Source organism: Globicephala melas, chromosome 13 (genome assembly GCF_963455315.2).
Source record: "Globicephala melas chromosome 13, mGloMel1.2, whole genome shotgun sequence".
NCBI classification, from domain to species: domain Eukaryota; kingdom Metazoa; phylum Chordata; class Mammalia; order Artiodactyla; family Delphinidae; genus Globicephala; species Globicephala melas.
In genome coordinates, this window is record NC_083326.1 from 66,176,603 (window position 1) to 66,195,383 (window position 18,781).

Sequence of the window (18,781 nt, forward strand, 5' to 3'; positions counted from 1 at the left end):
GCATAGGAGGCTTAGGACCCAGGGGGCGCCTTTCAGCCGAGAGGAAAAAAAAAAAAAAAAAACAAAAACCACCTCGCTGCAGCAAGCTGGCTGGGAAGCTCCCAGTTCTAAAGAGAGGCTGTTTACCAGAAGAGCATAACAAGGGCAGGTCTGACTGCAAGGCTGGGAACGGGAGGCAGAGCCGCCGCCAAGGGGACCCCGGTTGGACCCTGGTTGGTCAGTCACCTGCAGGACGAAGGAGGTGAGGATGCTGTTGGCCTGGCTGCAAACAATCCTCGTCGTCAGCAACATGCTCCTGGCAAAAGCCTATGGATCTGGAGGTGAGATTACTGTCTTTCCTTTCTGCAGTAACTTAATGAAGCAGAAAGGGTAGAGCTCCCTATTTCCCAAGCAGGAAGGAAGATGACAGGAAACGAAGCTTTTAGCAGGTTCCTGTTGTCCCATGAAAGCCTTTTTTTTTTTTTTCCCCTTTCTCCTTTCCCTGCCAGGAGCTTGCAGCTCCATCTTTGCCATTAAGAACAAAGGCAAGTAGCCACTTTCTCTTTCCTTTTCCTTGCCTGTGGCTCATGAGTGGATGGAACTTGGGGGTTCATCTCCCCTACTCCTAAGTACTGTTCTTTTCAGGGGCTTTGCACAGTGTCACCAGAGCGCAGGCCCTCCTCCCTCAGCCCCTTCCTGCGGCTCTCCTGCTGAGGCGAGTGGGAGTTTGGAGTCACATCCAGGCAGCGATGAGGCTGGTTCCCTCTGTCTGAGGCTCTCTTTTCCGTGACTGAATCAAGGCTTTTGTAGAATTCTCTTGGGAGGGAGTGTTGCCTGTGGAAGTGTGGCCACATCCGCAGAGAAGGGAACACAAGAGTTTATGTAACATGGAATGACAACACAGGGATGGATTTCGGGTCCGGCTGCCCACCGACCGAAAACTCCCATCGTCTCCAGAAAGAGACCTGAACCCAGGGCTCCCCAGCACCCTCCTGCAAACTGGCCACAAGTTCCAGAGCGACAACCCCTTGGGTTGTGCGGTGCTTTGCGGCTTACGAAAGAGAAAGAAAAGAAAAAAAGCTAATACTGAGCGTTGGGGGCCGGGCACCGGGCACCGGCTGGGGGCTCTTCACGCGCTCTCCCTCCCTTCTCTTTCCGGCCTCACAACCCTGCGAGGCAGACGGGGTTTTCCACGTGAGGGCAGCGTCTCCCAGCTGGGGTGGGCCCGGGCTCCCCTGCCCGCCACTCAGTGTCCTGTCCGGGGGACTCCACTTCCTCACAGGCTGCTTCTGGGACAACGGCCACCTGTACCGGGCTGACCAGCCGTCTCCCGCACCGGGCCTCCTCTGTCTCAACTGGCTGGACGCGCAGAGCGGCCCGGTATCTGCCCCCGAGTCGGGTGAGTGCCTGTCCCGCGAGGCGGGCCTCGGGCGGGCGGGCGGGCGGGCGGGCGGGCGGCGGCTGCGTCCCGGCCCCGGCCCATGGCGCCTTCTTTCCCCTCCCAGGCGCCGGCAACCATAGCTACTGCCGGAACCCGGACCAGGACCCACGTGGGCCCTGGTGCTACGTCAGCGGCGAGGCCGGGTCTCCCGAGAAGCGGCCTTGCAAGGACCTGCGCTGCCCAGGTACCCGCTCGGGACCCCGCGCCCAGGGGGGGCCAGAGAGCCGGCTGCGCACGTGCGGCCGCGCGACGCCGGCCGGCCCCGCCCCGCCCCGCGCCGTCCGATTGGCCAGGGCTGTCTCCAGGCCGCGGGGCCCGAAGCCCATTGGCCAGCGCCGCCGCCTGGAATGAGCTCATCCTCCGCGAGCGCCTAGTAAACAACCGTGGGCCGCGAGGCCCGGCCCCTCGGCCGAGCTCCCTGCCCCATGCTTCGCCTGGGGAGCCGCAGAGTCGCGCGTCCCGGGTCCACGCCCTTAGTGAGACCTTGGGCGTTTACGGACCTCTTGTGGAGCGTCTGCTGTGTGCTAGGCACTCAGCTCACAGCACCCCCGCCATCCCCAAGAACCAGTTTGGGGGATCTGAGCCTCAAAGAGAAGTTCAGCGATTTACCAAAGGCAGTGACAGGGTCCAGGTTTGAATCCAAGTTTCTTAGACTCCATAGTGCATACTTGTGGCTCCCGGCGCAGCAAGACGATTCTCTAGGATTAAATGGGATATGTAAACATATAACATAGGGATTGGCATAAAGCTTGGGCTCAACAAACCTGAGCTGCTCAGAGGAGTCATCGATTGTTTCCTGGCATAGGGGGGGACCCCTGGAGGAGGTGGCAGCTGAGCTGGACCTTGGAAGATGGCAAGGATTTGAGCATATGAAGACGTGGGAGGCAGGAGAGGCCCTTTCTCATAGCCTTCCCCTCACCTTGGCCTCGTCCCAGCTATGGTGCAGCCCTTAGGCCTGGTCTTGCCCCTAGGTCTTGAAATAAGTGCGTTCTAAGGTGGGCCCCCTCATCTCCCCCCAGACTCAAGGCACTTTCTGATGAGAGCTGTTTCCCACTTCACCTCCAGAGACCACTTTCCAGGGCCTGCCAACCTCTACAACAGAAACCGAGGAGGTGTCTGAAGTGCCAGGAGGAGATGAGGTGCAGGTGTTTGCTCCTGCCAACACCCTGCCTGCCCAGAGCGAGGCCGCTGCCGTGCAGCCAGTGATTGGGATCAGCCAGCGGGTGCGGGTGAACTCCAAGGAGAAAAAGGACCTGGGAACCCTGGGTATGACTGCCCACCCCTGTCCTTGTGGGATTTATTGAGAAATGTTTGCTGATTATCTGGGGTGGAGATAATGGTATACCTTGTGTCCTGTCCTTGGCAGGCTACGTGCTGGGCGTTACCATGATGGTGATCATCATTGGCATTGGAGCTGGCATCGTCCTCGGTTACACCTACAAGAGGTCAGTAGCTTCTCTTCTGGGCTCTCTGAGAGAGGAGAGGAAGGTCCACAAAGTCAAAGCAGACTCCTTTGTGGCATTCTTACCCATAAAGGAAGTGAGGTGTTGGAAGAGGAAAACCAGCTCAAGATGTAGAGACTTGGTTCTAGTCTTTACCAGGTGACCTTGGACAAACCCTTTCCTTTGGTGCCTTTACTCCTCACCCCAAAGCCTCCTGAGGTAGGGGTTCTTGTTCCCCATTTTACAAGTGAGGAAGCCTTCATCAGAAAGGTGAAGTAAGCTTGCTCAAGGTTATACTGCCTGGGAGTGGCTGGATTCAAACCCAGCTCTTTTGACACCACATTCCCTGATGTCTAATCCAGCATGCCTCGTGTGGAAGTGAGTGGCCCTGCAGAAATCAGGCTGGGCTTTCATTGCGACCCTGAGATTGAATTCTTTCTGTGAGTTATAAAATTCTGGTACTAGAAAAAGTTCCCAGCCACTGCTTTTGCAGTTGGGGCTTGAATGTCCTGAGCCATAAGCAGTGGGATCTCCTTTAGGACAGGAGGAAGGAAGTGAGTAAGAGGATAGGGAGTCTGTTAGCTACTCTACACCACATATGAGAAAGCCAGAGAGGCTACCTGGGAAACTCAGGGACATGACCTGTGGCTGGGACGGCAGAAGGAGGAATGCTTATTTTGAGAGGTCCCCTGAGATGCCATGTGGAAAAGGGTCTCAAAGCCAGTGACAGATGCATGATGATAAGCCAGAGTTATGCCCGTTTTTACAGCACTAGCTAACTCTGGGAAAATTATTTGCAAAATCTTGGGCAAAATCAGGGGATTTGACTTCTAGTCCAGAGTATGTGTGATGTTTCTTTTCTATGGTCTGGGAAGCCTTCCTATAAGGGAAGTGATGTGGTGGCCTGCATTTTCCAGTGGTGAAGACCATGTCTGAGCCCACAGCCCCAGTGGGTCACCCAGCATTAAATAAACTGAGGTGTCCTTAGGGCAATGTAGTCAGCCTCCTCATTTTACAGATGGAAAAGGGGAAGTGTTGGGTAAGAATAATAACAACAATAGCAGCAGTAGCGAACATTTACCAGAGGCCAGGCACTGCTTCAAATGATACGCACACTTTAACTCAATCTTCGCAATCACCCCTTATGAGGTAAATGCTGTTATTATCCCCAGTTTACAGATTAGGAAACGGAGACAAGAGAGGATATGTACCTTGCTTGAGGTCACACACCTAGCATTTGGTGGAGTTAAGTCTTAGCCCTGCCACTAACTAGCGATCTGTGTGACTTTGGGCAAGTTGCTTCTGTTTGCTACTCCAGGGCACTGCTGTAGCTGAGGATGCGACTGCCTGGCACATAGTAAGTGGTCAGTAAACCATAGCTATTTTTCTTTTCTGTAAAATGTGGGTACTGCACTAGCACTCTCTGGGCCCCAATGCTTCTCTGATCGTCTGTGATTCAGGAAGCACAGTTCAGAGAGGGGAAGTATTGACCTGAGAGTGTCTCCTGACTCCTAGTGCAAGGTTGCTGCCCTCAGTGGGATGGTTGACGTGGCAGGTCCAGAGGCACCTGCTTGTCATTTCACAGAGTCAGAGGAAATGATGGGGAGACCCTGGTTATAGTTCGTAGTCAGACCCAAACTGTGTTGGCTGAGTCTAGCTGTTGAAATATTTCCTCCTTCTTCAGCCACTGGATAGCAGTTGGCTCTCCTCCAATCCTGTGACAGTGTCCAGGCCTCCAGGTGCGTGAACTGACTGCTAAACGTCCTTAATTGCAAGCTCAGTTCTTAGGCCCAATGAGGAAGCCAAGCCTTTTTCTTCTAGATTTGTTCCTTCAGGCTGTCACAGGATTGCCCCAAGGCCTTGTGTTTATTTTCCTGTAAACTCAGGGCGAGGCACCAAGTCACCAGACTCCCCGTCACTAACCATCGGACCACCCCTTCCCTCGTCAAAAGTGCTCTGAGCACAGACTGTACAACAGGAAACCGCATGTGGGCTGGAGGCAAGCTCTCAGCCCCTATCTCTCCCCAGAGTCAGAAAACAGTGTTCTGGAAAGCGCTGTTGAGCGCAGGTCCTGCTGCTTCCCTGCACCTCCGTTTCTTGTTTCTTGTCTGTTCAGTGGGGCTGTATCCCCACTCCACACACACATACCCACCCCAGATTACCATTAAGTATTACGTGTAAACAGTAGAACACCAATCAGGTTAAATAACCACTAGCTACCAGCATTTATTGCATGCTTTCTTAATAAGCGAGGCCCCACTGAATGCCCTTCCCTGATGATCACGCCCAAGCCTCAGGACCACACTAGAAGGACCACTTTTACACCGTTTTACAGTGAGAAGCTGAGAGCCAGGGAAGTTAAGTGCTGTGTCCAAGCTACACAGCCAATAAGGTGTGTCTAAGGATTGCCAGTATCTCCCAAAAGTCCAGCGAGGCCCAGGAACTTCATGCCAATTTGCATTGGATTGCATAGGACAGTAGGAAAAATTGGAACTTTCAAAATAAAATAGCTGGGTTTAAAAGTTAAAAGAACCAGGATCTAGTTCTGGGTGTGACAGTGGACAAGTCATTTACCTTCTCTGATCTCCTCATATGTAAAATAGGGGCAGGAGATTAGTGATGATACTCCCAGCTCTAACGTTGCCTAAAAAAAGACGATATTACCTGGTGGTGGCTGCAGGCAGTACTGAGTTCAAATCCCAAATCCACCATTTGCTTGAATAAATGATTAAACCTCTGTGCATCTGCCTTCCCATCTCTGAAACAGAGATCCTAATAGATGCCACATAGGTTTGTTGTGAGGATGAAATTAGTGTAGTTTGGGGAGACAGTTGGTGTTCCTAACCTTAGCTGCCTTGAGAAACTTGTCCTGAGCAGCAGTGTGGCACAGCACTGCTTCTGACTGAGAAGGGAGCAGTGGCTCAGAGTTACATAATAATTTGAAGGAACCCGTGTTACCTGAAGGAGGTCTCGGGTGCCTCCAATCAACCCCCCAAAGAGGATGTCAGACACAGGCAGCAGCTCCGTCCACACATGCTCTCTCTGGCCAGCCCAGCTCCCGGTCCTGGCCCCAGAGCAGTCAGGATAGAATTACTGCAAGCCATGAGCCCCCCTATCCCCCTCCCCACAAAGGCCAGGGAGAGAGCTTTCCCCTGGCCGGGAGGAGCAGGCAGTACCAGGCTTCCTCTCAAGGGAGGCAGGGCAGCAAGTGGGGGCCGTGAGGGCTCAGCCTGGCGGGTCTTTGTCCTGGTTGTCTGGGCCACGAGGTTCAGGTGGCCAGTCTGCAGCTCCCTGCCCCTGCCACTGCCCCTGCAGCGTCTGTGCTCTGGCTCTGGAGGGAGTATTTATTTTCTGATACAAAGGCAAGGGAAAAACTGTAAGTCAACACCACTCTGCCTGCTTAAGAGAGGAGCTGAGTCAGTGAATAAGTCTTTTGTTCTTTCTTGGCTGCCAGACAACAGCCTGGCTGCCCCCCCTACCCCTAAAAGGTGGTGAGAAGGGGCTGAGCCGCCTGGTGGTCAGTGCAGCAGTCCTGCTGGCCTCTCTCAGACCTCAGAAGGGGCTGGGGGCAGCCACCGCACCTCCAGGACTCACAGGCACCATTAACAGGAGGCACGTGGGGTTGGGTGTGTCTTGAGGCTTCTAAATGGAAGAGACTGTCATCCAGATGAGTCCCAGCACCTGCTTCCTTCATTACCCTTGGCTGCTCTTCCAGCCCGGCTCTGCCCCATTAATCCAAATTGATTTTTCCCCCCTAAAGCAGCAGTACCCAACCTTTTTGGCACCAGGGACCGGTTTCATGGAAGACAGTTTTTCCACGGACGGGGGTGGAGGGGGGGGCCATGGTTCAGGCGGTAATGCGAGCGATGGGGAGCGGCAGATGAAGCTTCGGCTCATTTGCCCGCCGCTCACCTCCTGCTGCATGGCCCAGTTCCTAACAGGCCACAGACCGATACCAGTCCACGGCCTGGGGGTTGGGGACCTCACCCCTGCCCTAAAGCCTTGTGTATGATGCAGCCTGACCATTATCAACGGCTTGGCTGACCACAGCTGGATGCTTGATAAAGGAGGTAGCTGAGGAAAGCAGGGCTTTGGAGTCAGACTCCAAAGCCTCACTTTCTTCTATAAAATGTGGGTGATATTTGCAGTCTTGCAAAGTTGGGTGGAAGGTGAACAAAGATGGTACATGTATAAAGTGTGTGGCATCCAGTAGGTGCATAGGTAGCTCTTCTCATGCTGGATGATGGGAAGGCCATTTCCTGGCACCTTAGTGGGTCCTCAGGAAGCATGAGTTCCTGCCTTCCCTCTTCCTCCAGCCCCTTAGATTTTGAAATTCAGGCCTGGCCCAAGACTCTTGGCAGATACTCTCCTTCTTTTGTAAATGGCCTTTTGGTCTTCTGCTGGCTTGGGGGCTCCCTTAATAAAATTAAACCGAGACCTTCCAAGTTTCTCCCTACATGGGCAGACTTGAAGAATCTAGCATTTTGTTTTATTACAGAGGTAGGTGTTCTCTTCGATGCGGCAGCAGCTGTAACCAATGGGCAGTGCCCAGGGGCAAAGTGAATCTCAGGCTGTGAGTGGGAATGCACTTGGTCCAGACAGCCCTGTCCTCATGGCCCTCCATGGCCCCTCTGGGTGCTCTGGGAGGTCCTCTGCTGCGGGGGTTGGTGGTGTCCAGTACAGAGCCTGATGAGGATGGGTAGGAGCTGCAGGCTTACACATTCAGAAACTTGGCCACCCAGGGTGAGTCAGGGAGATGAGCTAACAGGTTTGCCTTCTGTGACCTTACAGTGAGAAATAGGGAGTCAGGGCACATGTCATGTGTGGGATCTCACAGAATGTTAGGGTCCGTGTAGGTTAACAAGTCCAACTCCCTGTTTTACAGATGATGAAATGAAGGCCCCAAGAGAAGGGGAGTGGCTGAGGTCACACAAATAATACTCACCTTGGCTGGTCAGTAGGAGAGTTCCCTTGGGAACCCAGATTAAGATAACGTTGCTTGGTGAGTCAAGTCGTTTTCAGGGCAAATCATAACAGCCTCCTATGAGTTTTACAGCAGTTCCACTGTTTTTGAAATGCTTTCCCATCCATTATCTTATTTGGAGGCAGATATTATCCCCATTTCACAGATGAAGAAACCAAGGCTCCCCGAGGCCAAGTGTCACACAGCCAAGGCTGGGCTGCTCCAAGTACAGACAACTGGTTTATTTAAAGACAGTTGTGAGGTACCTGTGCCAGCTTTTCCCCGTCCAGCCCCTGCTGTTTTCTCAGTGTTACTCTCCAGTCTCTGGACACTTTTGTCATCGCACCTCACATGGTGATGGCTGTGTAATCCATCTGATCTTGGCCGTCTCCCCAGGGAGTCTGAAGCAGGCCTGTGTTGCTGCCATCCATTGGCTACTTGTTTCAAGGCCTCTTTGGGGTGGGCTCCTTCCGGAAAGATTTCCTCTGACAGCTGAGCCCACGTATCTAGTTGCTGTGTCAGACGATGCTGACCTGCGTGCTGGGGGCTGGTTCTGGTGTGCAGTGTGCTAGGCACACACCAAGCCCTTTGGCTTGCAGTGGGGGTGGCCTGGTCCCGTGGGGTGGGCAGAACATGTGCAGCTGGAAGACTGGGTGTGTGAGTCTCTGCCTCACTGTTTCTTTGGGGGTGACCCTGATCGGGTCAGAACTTCTGTTGAGCATCAGCCTGAGTCTGACAGACTTGGGTTTGAGCCCACCATGTCATTTGGAGAGTTCAGTTTCTCTGGACTTATTTCCTCATCTATAAAATGAATGATAAGACCCAATTGTTAGGGTTCCGAATGAAGTGAGATAACGCTCGTAAAGCTCTTAGCATGGAGCGGGCACTTCATGTGCGTGAAATGGGGCAATATCAGGGCCTGATTGGGTCATTGAGCACCATGAGAATTGGAAGGCGTGTGAAAACTCAGGGTCCCATGGTCATTGTCTCCCATTGACCTGAGCAGCCCTCAGAGTCCTTTTTGGCCCCTGCATGGTCCCTGTTTCTAGCCAGGGCTCACAGCTTCTGGAAATTTTGGATAAGATGTCTCAGAACAGGATGGTCAGGTCAGTTTTCTGGACAATTTTATAGGTGAGGGCTGAAAATTCTCTGGGTCTTGTGGCACCTTGGGCTGAAAAAGCAAAACTCCACCTTGCTGTAAGAGTCTCTTTCCTACACAGTATCTTCATTGAGCCCCACTGCAGCTGTGTGAGGTTCATGCAGATGAGGTTTAGGGGCTCCTTGCTGAGTTAAGGCAGTCTGGCAGAACAGAAATCTAGGCCATGAGCCACTGACTGGCTGTGACCATGGCCAGCCCCTGCCCCTGCTGGGCCTCAAGATGCCACCTTAGGAGCAGAGCCATGCAGGAGGCAGAGCCTGAACGCTTCCCTCTTCTCCTGCCAGGGGCAAGGACCTGAAAGAGCAGCATGAGCGGAAGGTGTGTGAGAGGGAGATGCAACGAATCACCCTGCCCTTGTCTGCCTTCACCAACCCCAACTGTGAGATCGTGGATGAGAAGACCATTGTGGTCCACGCCAGCCAGACTCCAGTTGACCTTCAGGAGGGCAGTGCCCCCCTCATGGGCCAGGCGGGCACTCCAGGCGCCTGAGCCCCCCATGATGGGCAGGAGCCCATGCAGACAGTGGTGCAGGACCGCCTACCCACCTACAGCTGGGAGGATCTACACTTTTTGTTGTGGCTAAAAACCCCCACTTATTTTTTTGGTTTGTTTTTGGTGAATCCTAAGACAAGCAGGTGGTACTGTGGGCTGAGGGTGAGGCTGGGTGGGGTCCTACCAATGCTGTTTCTCCATCCCATGGAGCAGGATTTTGCCCGTGGATGGAGGCAGCGGCAGTCCCCACAGCAGTGCTGCCAACAGGGCCTTCCAGTGCCCCGGAACTGAACCAGGGATGGACAAGGAGCTCCCCCAGCTCCTCTGTGCTTTATTGTCCAAGATGGCCTCAGCCTCTGCCTCCCCATGTGTTCTCCTTGGGCTTGAGTGGTGCACACTGTTATTCACAGTTCAGGTCATGTAGGTTGAGAGGCAGTATTTAAAAAAGATATTTAGTTTTTTAAATATTTGGGATGCAATTCCCTGCAGACCTCTGAGAAATGGAAATAAGTCTGTACGAAAGTCAGAACTGTGGGTTGAGAACGGGATCTAGGCGGGGGGGCTGCTGGCAGTGATGTGCCTTGACAACCGTGGGCTGGGCCCAGGGACTCTTCCTGTTTTGAAAGTAAAGGAAGGGAAGAAGCGCACTGAACATTCCACTTAGGAAGAGGGTAAAGAAGTATCTGCAGCTGCCTCAGGCCACAGGACCCAAGTGGACCTGGGGTGTCCCAGACGGTCTCTCTTCGGGGTAGATAGTGACCTTTCATTCTTCAGGGGTGAGACAGCAGCCAGCTAACCTACGGGAATGACACTGTGGGTGAGGCCTTGTGAACTGCTTCTGAGAGGTTAACCTGGAAACCCCCTCGGAGGCAGGGTGATGGAGGGGGCTTCAGGACTTGGCACCTGCCTCGGCCCAAATCTGCGGGTGGCTCTGTAGCCTCCAGGCCAGCTCCTTCCTGTGGGGTCAATAGGGCAAGGGCCACGACCCCTAACTTGTAAAATAATCATAGAACCATTGAGGGACCTTAGGGTGCCCAAAGCCTTTTGGACAGAGGGGCCAGAAGTGGAAACTGACATTCAGGGTCACAGAAGAAGCTACCAGCACGGCCAGCCCTGAGGCCCTGATATCACGCTCGGAGGCCTTAGCACTGCTTTCCGTCCACAGAGCTTCCTTCCCAAAGCCCTGCCACTGCCTCACATGGAGAGGGGTTAGTGGGGCCCAGTCTCTCCGGCAGGCTGTTCCTGGAAGTGATTTGCTGAGGGGACCTAGGCCTCAGGGGGTCCCTTGTTGGTAGAGATGCAGAAGAGAACATTACTGGTTTCTACTTTTCTATAAAAGCATTTCTCTGTGTACATGTTTTATATACCTCATTCTGACACCTGCCTATAAAGTGCAGGAAATTGCTCTGCATTCGACTTATATAAATTAAAAAAAAAGGACGACTCCATATTGCCAAGTTTTTGTGGGGTATCAGGACCCTCCTCCCAAAAGTTGGGAAGTTTTTGGTTACCTTGTCAACACCTGCATGGCAAGCTCTGGCTCTCTGTCCTTCACTCGGGCCCTGCACCTAGGAGGCAGCAGCAGCTGGATGGTTGGGAACTGCAGCCTCCGTGTTTGGGCGTTGCAATCAGGAGCTTTTCAGGTCGAAGTTGCAGGGAAGATGGTATGTGGCATCCCAAAGGAGGCTGGTCACTGCAAATCCTCTTCCCGTCAGCATTCTTTCCGAGGTGGAGATAGTTAAAACGAACATCCAGGCAGCCCCTGGCAGGGGCTGGAGACGTGGTGGTGGGTGGTGGTGCTGTAGCAGCCGAAGGAGGGATAGGTGTGCAGATGGGGGAAGAGTCTCCAGGCTCCCAGGAGCAGCTCTGGGCTGTGGAAGGTCCCTGCGGGGGTAGCTCCTAGGGCTCCAGAAGAAGCTACCAATGGGAGTTCGTTGGGTTTTTTAGCAGGGACTTAGCAGTAGGTTCTCAGCCTCTAGGAACACTTAGGGTGACCTCTACCCATACTCAGACACTGCTCTATACTTCTAGAAGCAAGGGGCACCCTAGAGCATCAGTTTTTCCAGGAAGCAGATCCTGCCCTTCAGTTGGACTCCAGCTTTTGGAGAAATCACTTTTGGGTATGTGGATGCCTAGTGTGCCCGGGATCCTACAAAGCCAGATCGCAACATCTTGCCCAGCCGTCACCCTCCACGACAGACCCCATGTGCAGAAGCAAGAAACAGGTCTCCCCCTGAATACTTGCAGGGAAACACCAGGGGTGGGGGTGACTTGCATGCATTTCTTCCTTTAATGAAGGTGGCACCCAGCCCTGCAGAGGACTCCAGGATAGCCTGGCTATGGGAGCGCACGCATGTCAGAGGGCGGCAGCGTATGGCCCTGAAGGGATGACTCAGGCAGGAGGTGGGAGTCAGACCTGCTACAAGGCCGGGGCTGCCTTAGGTGGGTCGTGCATGTTCTCTGGAGCAGGCTGGTGTCTGTGTAAGGAGGGGAATCAGAGGTGGGGGGCACGAGAAGTCCCTGCCGAGGGGTCAAAGTGGCCAGCACACCCTCCACGTGCATCTCCCTGAACCAGGCTGCAAGTCACTCTCTCACTCTCAGCATGGTCGGTTATGTTAACTGCTTAATTTATTTGGTCTGCTCAATGGCCCCGCTTGGGCCCACTCCCCCACACTTGTGGGGACCACTGAGGCACCACCAGCCACACAATGCTGGCCTTCCCGCTGCCGGGAGCCCAGGGCTCAACCCTACAGCAAACCTGCACACTCCACACTTAAGTATGGTCTAGACAGCAAGGAAACTCTGGCCAGAGGTGACATCTAGTCCCACAACTCATCAGGTCTATGTACAGCGTTTCACATAACACCCCACAGATATAACAAGATAGTCTGAACAGCAACCGTTCTCCTGCATCACTCCCACCCACCTCCCCCCCCCCCAATATAACCACCATTGCAGTAAGATCCCAAACCCACTCCTAATCTGTTAAATATGGTGCAAGGTCCCACTTATGGGGAGGCAAATCTACTTGTATTCAAGACCCCCACCCCAGCTCTGGAAGCCAGGGTAGAGGGTGTCCCCTGGGCTTTTCAGCACCCACAGCTGTGAGCTGTGGCTCAGGAGACTGGGGCCAGGAGCTCATGAGCTGGGCCAGCCAACATGGGAGGTAGAAGCCAGAAAGCCCGGCTCGGGGAGATGTCCCCCGCAGCACCTCCGCTCTGGGACTCTGCCACCACATCTTGCCACCCAAGCTGCTGCCTGGATCAGGCACAGTGAGGGGTGAGCATCGGCTGCCACGAGGACAAGGCTGGGAGACTGCTGAGATTCCCAGCACCCCGCCCCATACACTGGGCCTGCGACCAGCCACACTGTCCTCCAGAACCCACCTAGCAAAATCCCAGGCTCCTGAGGTGCCTACCAGGGTGTGAGTGACAGCAGCCAGGATACTAGAGCTTTCTAGCAGGCAGGGCCTCTTTCCTTCCAGCCCCAGCCTCTTCCTGCACTTGCGGCTGACTGCTTGTGGGAGGCAGAAAGGAAGTTCCCAGCCAGTCTCCAGCCGCTCAGTTTGAGAACACGGGGGGAAGCTCCCCCTCGAGCTGATGTGGCCCCTGGGCCCGGGAGATGAACAGAAACCAGCCCTTCCCCTGACTCCTGGCCGGACACACTACAAACCGACTAAGGGACCCTTCAAAACCTACTCCCTTGACCCTGCCCAGGGGAGGGCAGGATGTGGCGTGGAAGAGGGTAGCACCACTGTCACTTCACATCCTTGGATGGCCGCTCACTCCGCCACGCTCTCATGAGAAGTCCTTCTGCACCAGCTGGATCAGAGGCTTCAGAGCCCACAGGCAGGTGCACCTGGGATCCTGCCCAGCAGGTCCAGGTCACAATGATTAGTGTAAGCAAGAGCCTCCCGGAATCCACTGCCAGGGAGTTCCCGAGTGGTCATGAGTAACAGATTCCTCCTGGCACGGGGACCAGGCTTTTTTTTTGTTTGTTAGTTTGTTTTCTTCTTCACAGCTTTCAGGCGAGTGTTGGATTTACAGACAGTAACCAGGCGGAGGTGGCTTCCCTGGTGCTGCACCCGCTCGCCTCCTGGGGAGGTAGTAGGGATGGCTGGTTCTGCTTCTAAACAAGCTGCCAATCCACAGGAAGCGCGGAAGGCCCTGCCCACAGCAGGGATGGGGCGCAGAGGGGGCAGTGCTGGCTGTGGAACGCCCCCCCGCAGGGGGCTGGGCCGGGGCTAGGGGGGCGAGTCCCGGGTCAGGCCATATTGCACGGTCACTGTGTGGTCCAGCTCCTCCAGCTCTGCAGGCAGTGGGATGCCCAGGTCCCCAAGGTACAGGGAGAGGGCCTCAAAGGAGTCCTCCAATTTGGAGAATGCTGGTCTAGAAAGAAAAGGAGTTGGAGACAGGTGAGATACGGGGGTGGTGGCGGGGGGAGAGAAAGGGTGGCACAGAAGGCACCCAGGCCTGCGGCTCCACTGCTTCCTGGGTGTCTGACCTTGGGCAAGCCCCTTAACCTTGGTGTACCTCTGTGGGAAACAGGGGTCATGTAACTGTGTAGGATGTTGCTGTAAAGATGAGAGATAATAACACTGGGAGAAGGCTGGTCTGGCAGCTCAAAAAAAGCAAGTCCAGGAGAAAAAAAGCCCATCCCACGTCTTGGAGAAAATGCAACCATCACAGGTGGGACTGGACTAAGTACCCTTTTAAAGATCCTTTCCAGTTCTCAGACTGTTTCCACATCAATGGATCTGCCCCGGGAGGGGCATTTCATAGACTCTGGTAGCCCTTCCCAAGGAGTAAAGCAAACGCCTGGCTCCTAGTTAGTGCCCTGGAGACAGCTCAGCTGCCCTGGAACCCGACACCTCAGGCTTACTCTCCCGCCTCCTCCTTGATTCTGCTTAGATATCTTGTCACCTTCTTGGCAAGGCCTACTCTGTATAACTTGCACCCTAAACAATCCTTTCCTCGGCTTGACCCCTTTTTCCATAGCATCTGTCACTTCCTCATATGCAACACAGTTTGTCATATCTATTGTTTATCACTTCCCCTTGTTAGAATGTGAGTCCCCGGAGGGCAGGCCCCTTGGTTTTGTTCACTGCAGCATCCCAGAGCTTACGAACGCAGCGTCTGGCACTCAGTAATATTGTCTGAATTAAACAGACATTTACAATGACTGAGAAGGGATATTAGCAAACGAATATTGTGTGGCTTAACATTTTCTCCTCATGCTCTTGTTCTGGTGTGACTGAAGGATTTTGGTCCTTTGGTCCATGAAGGAACAAGATTCAGAGCCTCCCACCAGCAAATCCCAAGTCTAAAGTGGATCTTCGGAAATCATTTAAAAATAAAGGTTGGGGGCCTCCCTGGTGGCACAGCAGTTGAGAGTCCGCCTGCCGATGCAGGGGACATGGGTTCGAGCCCTGATCTGGGAAGATCCCACATGCCACAGAGCAACTGGGCCCGTAAGCCACAACTACTGAGCCTGCGCGTCTGGAGCCTGTGCTCCACAACAAGAGAGGCCACGACAGTGAGAGGCCCGTGCACTGCGATGAAGAGTGGCCCCCGCTTGCCACAACTAGAGAAAGCCCTTGCACAGAAACGAAGACCCAACACAGTCAAAAATAAAAATAAATAAATTAAAAGAAGGCTCAACATTAAAAAAAAATAAAAATAAAAAAACAAAATCAATGTAACTATTTAAAAAAATAAAAAAATAAAAATAAAGGTTATGTGCCAACTGGTTATCTTGGGGGGATGGAGCTGGGGAGTGGGGAGTGCTGAGGGGCACACTGCTCAGGAGATTATAGAAAACGTATACTTCCTGTCCTATATATTTTGGTAATGTTTGAATTTGTTTTTTAAAAGAAACATAATTTTTGATAGCAGAAGCACAAAGGTTCTAGTTTTCTAATGCACAAACTTAAAAAGACTCAATAACTTTGGTAATAATGAAAGCTATAACCTGAGAAGAATAAAGGTAATTTTAAAAGATTTCTTTAAAGGAAGAAAATGGCTAAACGCATAAAGATGCTCACAGTAGTAACACCTATTGTAAGGAGAAACTGGAAAAACCTGAACATCTACATTATGTATATTATGTGTTCATACAGTCTCCTAGTGAATTCCATAGTCAACAAAAATGATAATCTGGAATACTGGGTAGTGACAAAATGCAGAGCAAAATGTAAAGCTTTTCTCTATTTGACATTATAAATGTACAAAACATATGTATTTGGACATGGACGTGGGAATATGGAAACATGGAGACACTTATGCTGTTAGCATGGTGTAGCTTTGGGTGAATTTCCTGCTGTTAAAGTTTCTTTTAACAGCTGTCTCTGGGTTACATCCAGGTCACTTACTACGATACCCTCGTCTCCCGTCCCCTCGACTGGCATGTCAGGGTTGTCAGGTGGCTTCGGTGGTTGACAGCCATCCTCGAACTCAAGGCTTTTGCCACCCCAGTTCCTGGGAAGGGCTTGGGGATGGCTGAAGGCAGGGGCGAGCATCCCAGGACCATGCGGGTTGGCAGACAGGAGCGGATACCAACCTGCTCTCGGGCTCCAGTCTACAGCAGATGGCGGCCAGGGGGAAGAAGGCTGGGGGGCAGTCCGTGGGGACAAACTTCTCCCAGAAGAGCTTCACATTGAGGCCGAAGTCCAGTGTTCGGGGCAGGCAATCAGGATCTGCATACACCTGCCCGATGATCTGCAGGTGGGAAGACAGTGGTCAGGAATGGGCTGCTGATGTGCAGTTGCATGGCAGGGGTGGGCCATGCTGGTGTGTGGACAGGACAGGAAGGATGGTCAGAAGAGGGAGGTAAAACCTGTGCTTGGAGGGCTCCACCTCCCCCGTTTCTCCAAATCTTGCTAATCCAGACTTGTCTCTCGACTGAGAGCGTGGTTACTGAGGAGGGTTTGGAAGAGGCCTCACTGCAGCAGAAGCACAATATTCCCAACTGGCCTCTGGAGGGGCAGCTTCCACCCACCCGACCCTGCCCTGCTCTGTACCCTTCTGTCTGTGTCCCCTGACAGAGTTTAGGCCCTGAGAAGGTTGGCGCTGGGTCTGATTCAAGTCTGAAACCCTTTGGCGCCAGACCAGTGCTTTGTACGCAGTAGGTGCTCAAGTGATCTCTGTTAGAGAACAATATTTTTAAAAACCTTCCTTCATTATTCCAACCATCCCTCTTGTCTCCTCTACCACATCTCACTCCGTGGGAAGCACAGAAGCCTTTGAATGTATGTACTCGACTCAGTGCTTCAAGACAGACTGAGCTAAGCTCCTGAGGGCAGGACTCTTTCCGTGACTCACTCTGTACCCCACAGAGCCTAGCGCTGTGCCACACGGGCCAGCGCTTCCTGGAGTGTCTGCTGCTCCTTGTTGGGCTGAGGGTGGGGGCAGCACGAGTGCCTGGGGAAGGTGGCACAGAGGGAAAGGCTACATCTGGCCCAAGAGCTAGAAGGACAACCTCCTGCCCTTCCTGGTGAAGTTTCGTGTCCCGCCCACCCCCTTACTGGCCATGTGACCAAGAGCAAGCCACTGCCCCTTTCTGAGCCTCAGCTTCCTCACCTGAATAAGCCCGGCCCAATCCTTCTCATGGCACCAATGAGACTCGAAGGTGTCAACAGATCTGTGATAAACTACACAACCCTCCACTGGTGTTGATTTTATGGCAAGCTACTCATCTTAGGAGGAGGAGGAGCCCCAGTTCTGACTAGGGGGCCGAGCTGCTGGGCCTGCTGCCTCAGTCCCGGCCTCCATGCAGGAGCTCACCTCACAGAGGACAATCCCAAAAGAGAAGACATCCACGGTCTCATCGTAGCTCTTTCCTTGGGGAACACAGGAGAGCAGGCTATTAGGTTTAGTCCCTTCTCTGCTCTGCACTGAGTCTAGAGCCAGGTCAGGCCACAGCCAAGAAACAGGGTTAGAATAGGTTCTGTGGGGATGCCCCAAAGGCTGCCCTGGATAGACACCATCTGAAAATCACCTTTCCTCAGTCCTGGGTGGGCTGCCTTGGAGAAATCTTGTGAAACAACACTGCCCAGGATGAAACTGCATGGGATAGTGAAAGAGAATTGGACCAGGGTTCATATGGACCCTGACACTGCCTGCTGTGCGTTCCTGGGAAGATTCCTAAACCTCTCTGGGCTGCAGACTCCAGAAAGGGTGTATCGGACCATTTCTGAGGCCTCACAGCCCTGTGTGGTTCAAGAATCCAATGAGCATCTCTGGCTGGTTAGAGCATTATCCACAAGGGGGCGCCACACTTCAGTTCTCAGCACGGAGAGAGAAGAAAAGGCAATAAACAGCCTGAGCTCTCAGCTACCCTTGGTGCTCAAAAGCCACAGTCAGACCGCAGCGTGGGCCCAGAATGGGGCACTGGCCAGCTCGCAGGACTGAGCTCAGGGAGGGAGGGGTTTATGAGGTCCAGCCTGGCAGGGGATTTAAAAACCATCTAGCCCTCAGCTCTGGGTACCTGGCCTTACACTTCACAGGCCTCCCCTGAAGCCCCCAGGGCTCTGCTGAGAGATGCGGCCCCACCTCCCCTCTGGGGCGTCAGGACTCACCATTCAGCATCTCAGGGGCCATCCAGTAGGGGTTTCCCACCACCGTGTAGCGTTTCTTGCGGTCACTCTTGCGCAAGGTACGCTTCTTGGTGGTGGCCTTCTCCACTGGGGGCTTCTTCCTCTCCTCGACTATGAGCCGTGACAGCCCAAAGTCTGCCACCACCACGGTCTTGTCCTGGGAGGACAAGGGCCAGGTTAGCACCTGGTGGGGACATTCCCAAAAGCAGCCACTGGGAAGGGGAGAAAAGGAGTGTAGCAAAGGGCTGTCTTAGCGAATGGGGCTCGGCGTTTGTTTTTTCACTGTCTGCTCTCTGCACAGAGCAGGTTCCCCAGGCCTGGGGGTGTTCTCAGCAGAGGCGCTGGAGCCTGGAGGGGTAAGGCTCTGGGACCCGGAGAGTGGAACTCAGAGGCAGGACAGAGGATTTCTTTTGTTTTGTGTTTTTCTCATCCTGCCTTGTTCCCAGAAAGATTTAAGGCCGTGGCTAGAACCAGGATAAGACAGAAAAAGACAAGGTGGAGGCATTCAGTGGGGGGACGTAGGGGAGATAAGCTCTTCAAACAGCTACAAGGCAGTCATGTGGAAAAGGGATTAAGACTGTTTGGTGTAAGTCCAGAGGGCACAGCCAGGGCCAGTAAGTGGACACCCAGGAAGCCACACTGGAAGTCAACAGGAGTAGTAACATTGTAACAGCCAAAGCTGACCAGCAACGAGGACGGAGGCTGGCCCCAA

At 53.5% G+C, this 18,781-nt stretch overlaps 2 protein-coding genes across 8 annotated transcripts in view; one reads left to right on the top strand and one right to left on the bottom strand.

Moving 5' to 3' along the window:
• The first annotated feature begins 57 nt into the window (after positions 1–57).
• PIK3IP1 (phosphoinositide-3-kinase interacting protein 1) lies at positions 58–15,183 on the top strand. The gene is made up of 6 exons (XM_030860858.3): positions 58–320; positions 1,262–1,378; positions 1,485–1,604; positions 2,486–2,686; positions 2,787–2,865; positions 9,269–15,183. Exons 1-6 carry the CDS (start codon positions 248–250, stop codon positions 9,471–9,473), a joined length of 795 nt encoding a protein of 264 aa, XP_030716718.1. The 5' UTR covers positions 58–247; the 3' UTR covers positions 9,474–15,183.
• LOC115855492 (E3 ubiquitin-protein ligase RNF185) overlaps positions 12,416–18,781 on the bottom strand; it is an 87,585-nt gene continuing 81,219 nt past the window's right edge. For all 7 annotated transcript variants that reach the window (XM_060310496.1, XM_030860845.2, XM_060310495.1 and 4 more), the window contains 4 exons: positions 18,052–18,226; positions 17,258–17,313; positions 16,035–16,192; positions 12,416–13,864 (listed from right to left, as the gene is read on the bottom strand). In XM_060310496.1, the coding sequence (XP_060166479.1) occupies positions 13,720–13,864; positions 16,035–16,192; positions 17,258–17,313; positions 18,052–18,226 (534 nt within the window). In that variant the 3' untranslated portion in view covers positions 12,416–13,719. The remainder of the gene's footprint in view (positions 13,865–16,034; positions 16,193–17,257; positions 17,314–18,051; positions 18,227–18,781) is intronic.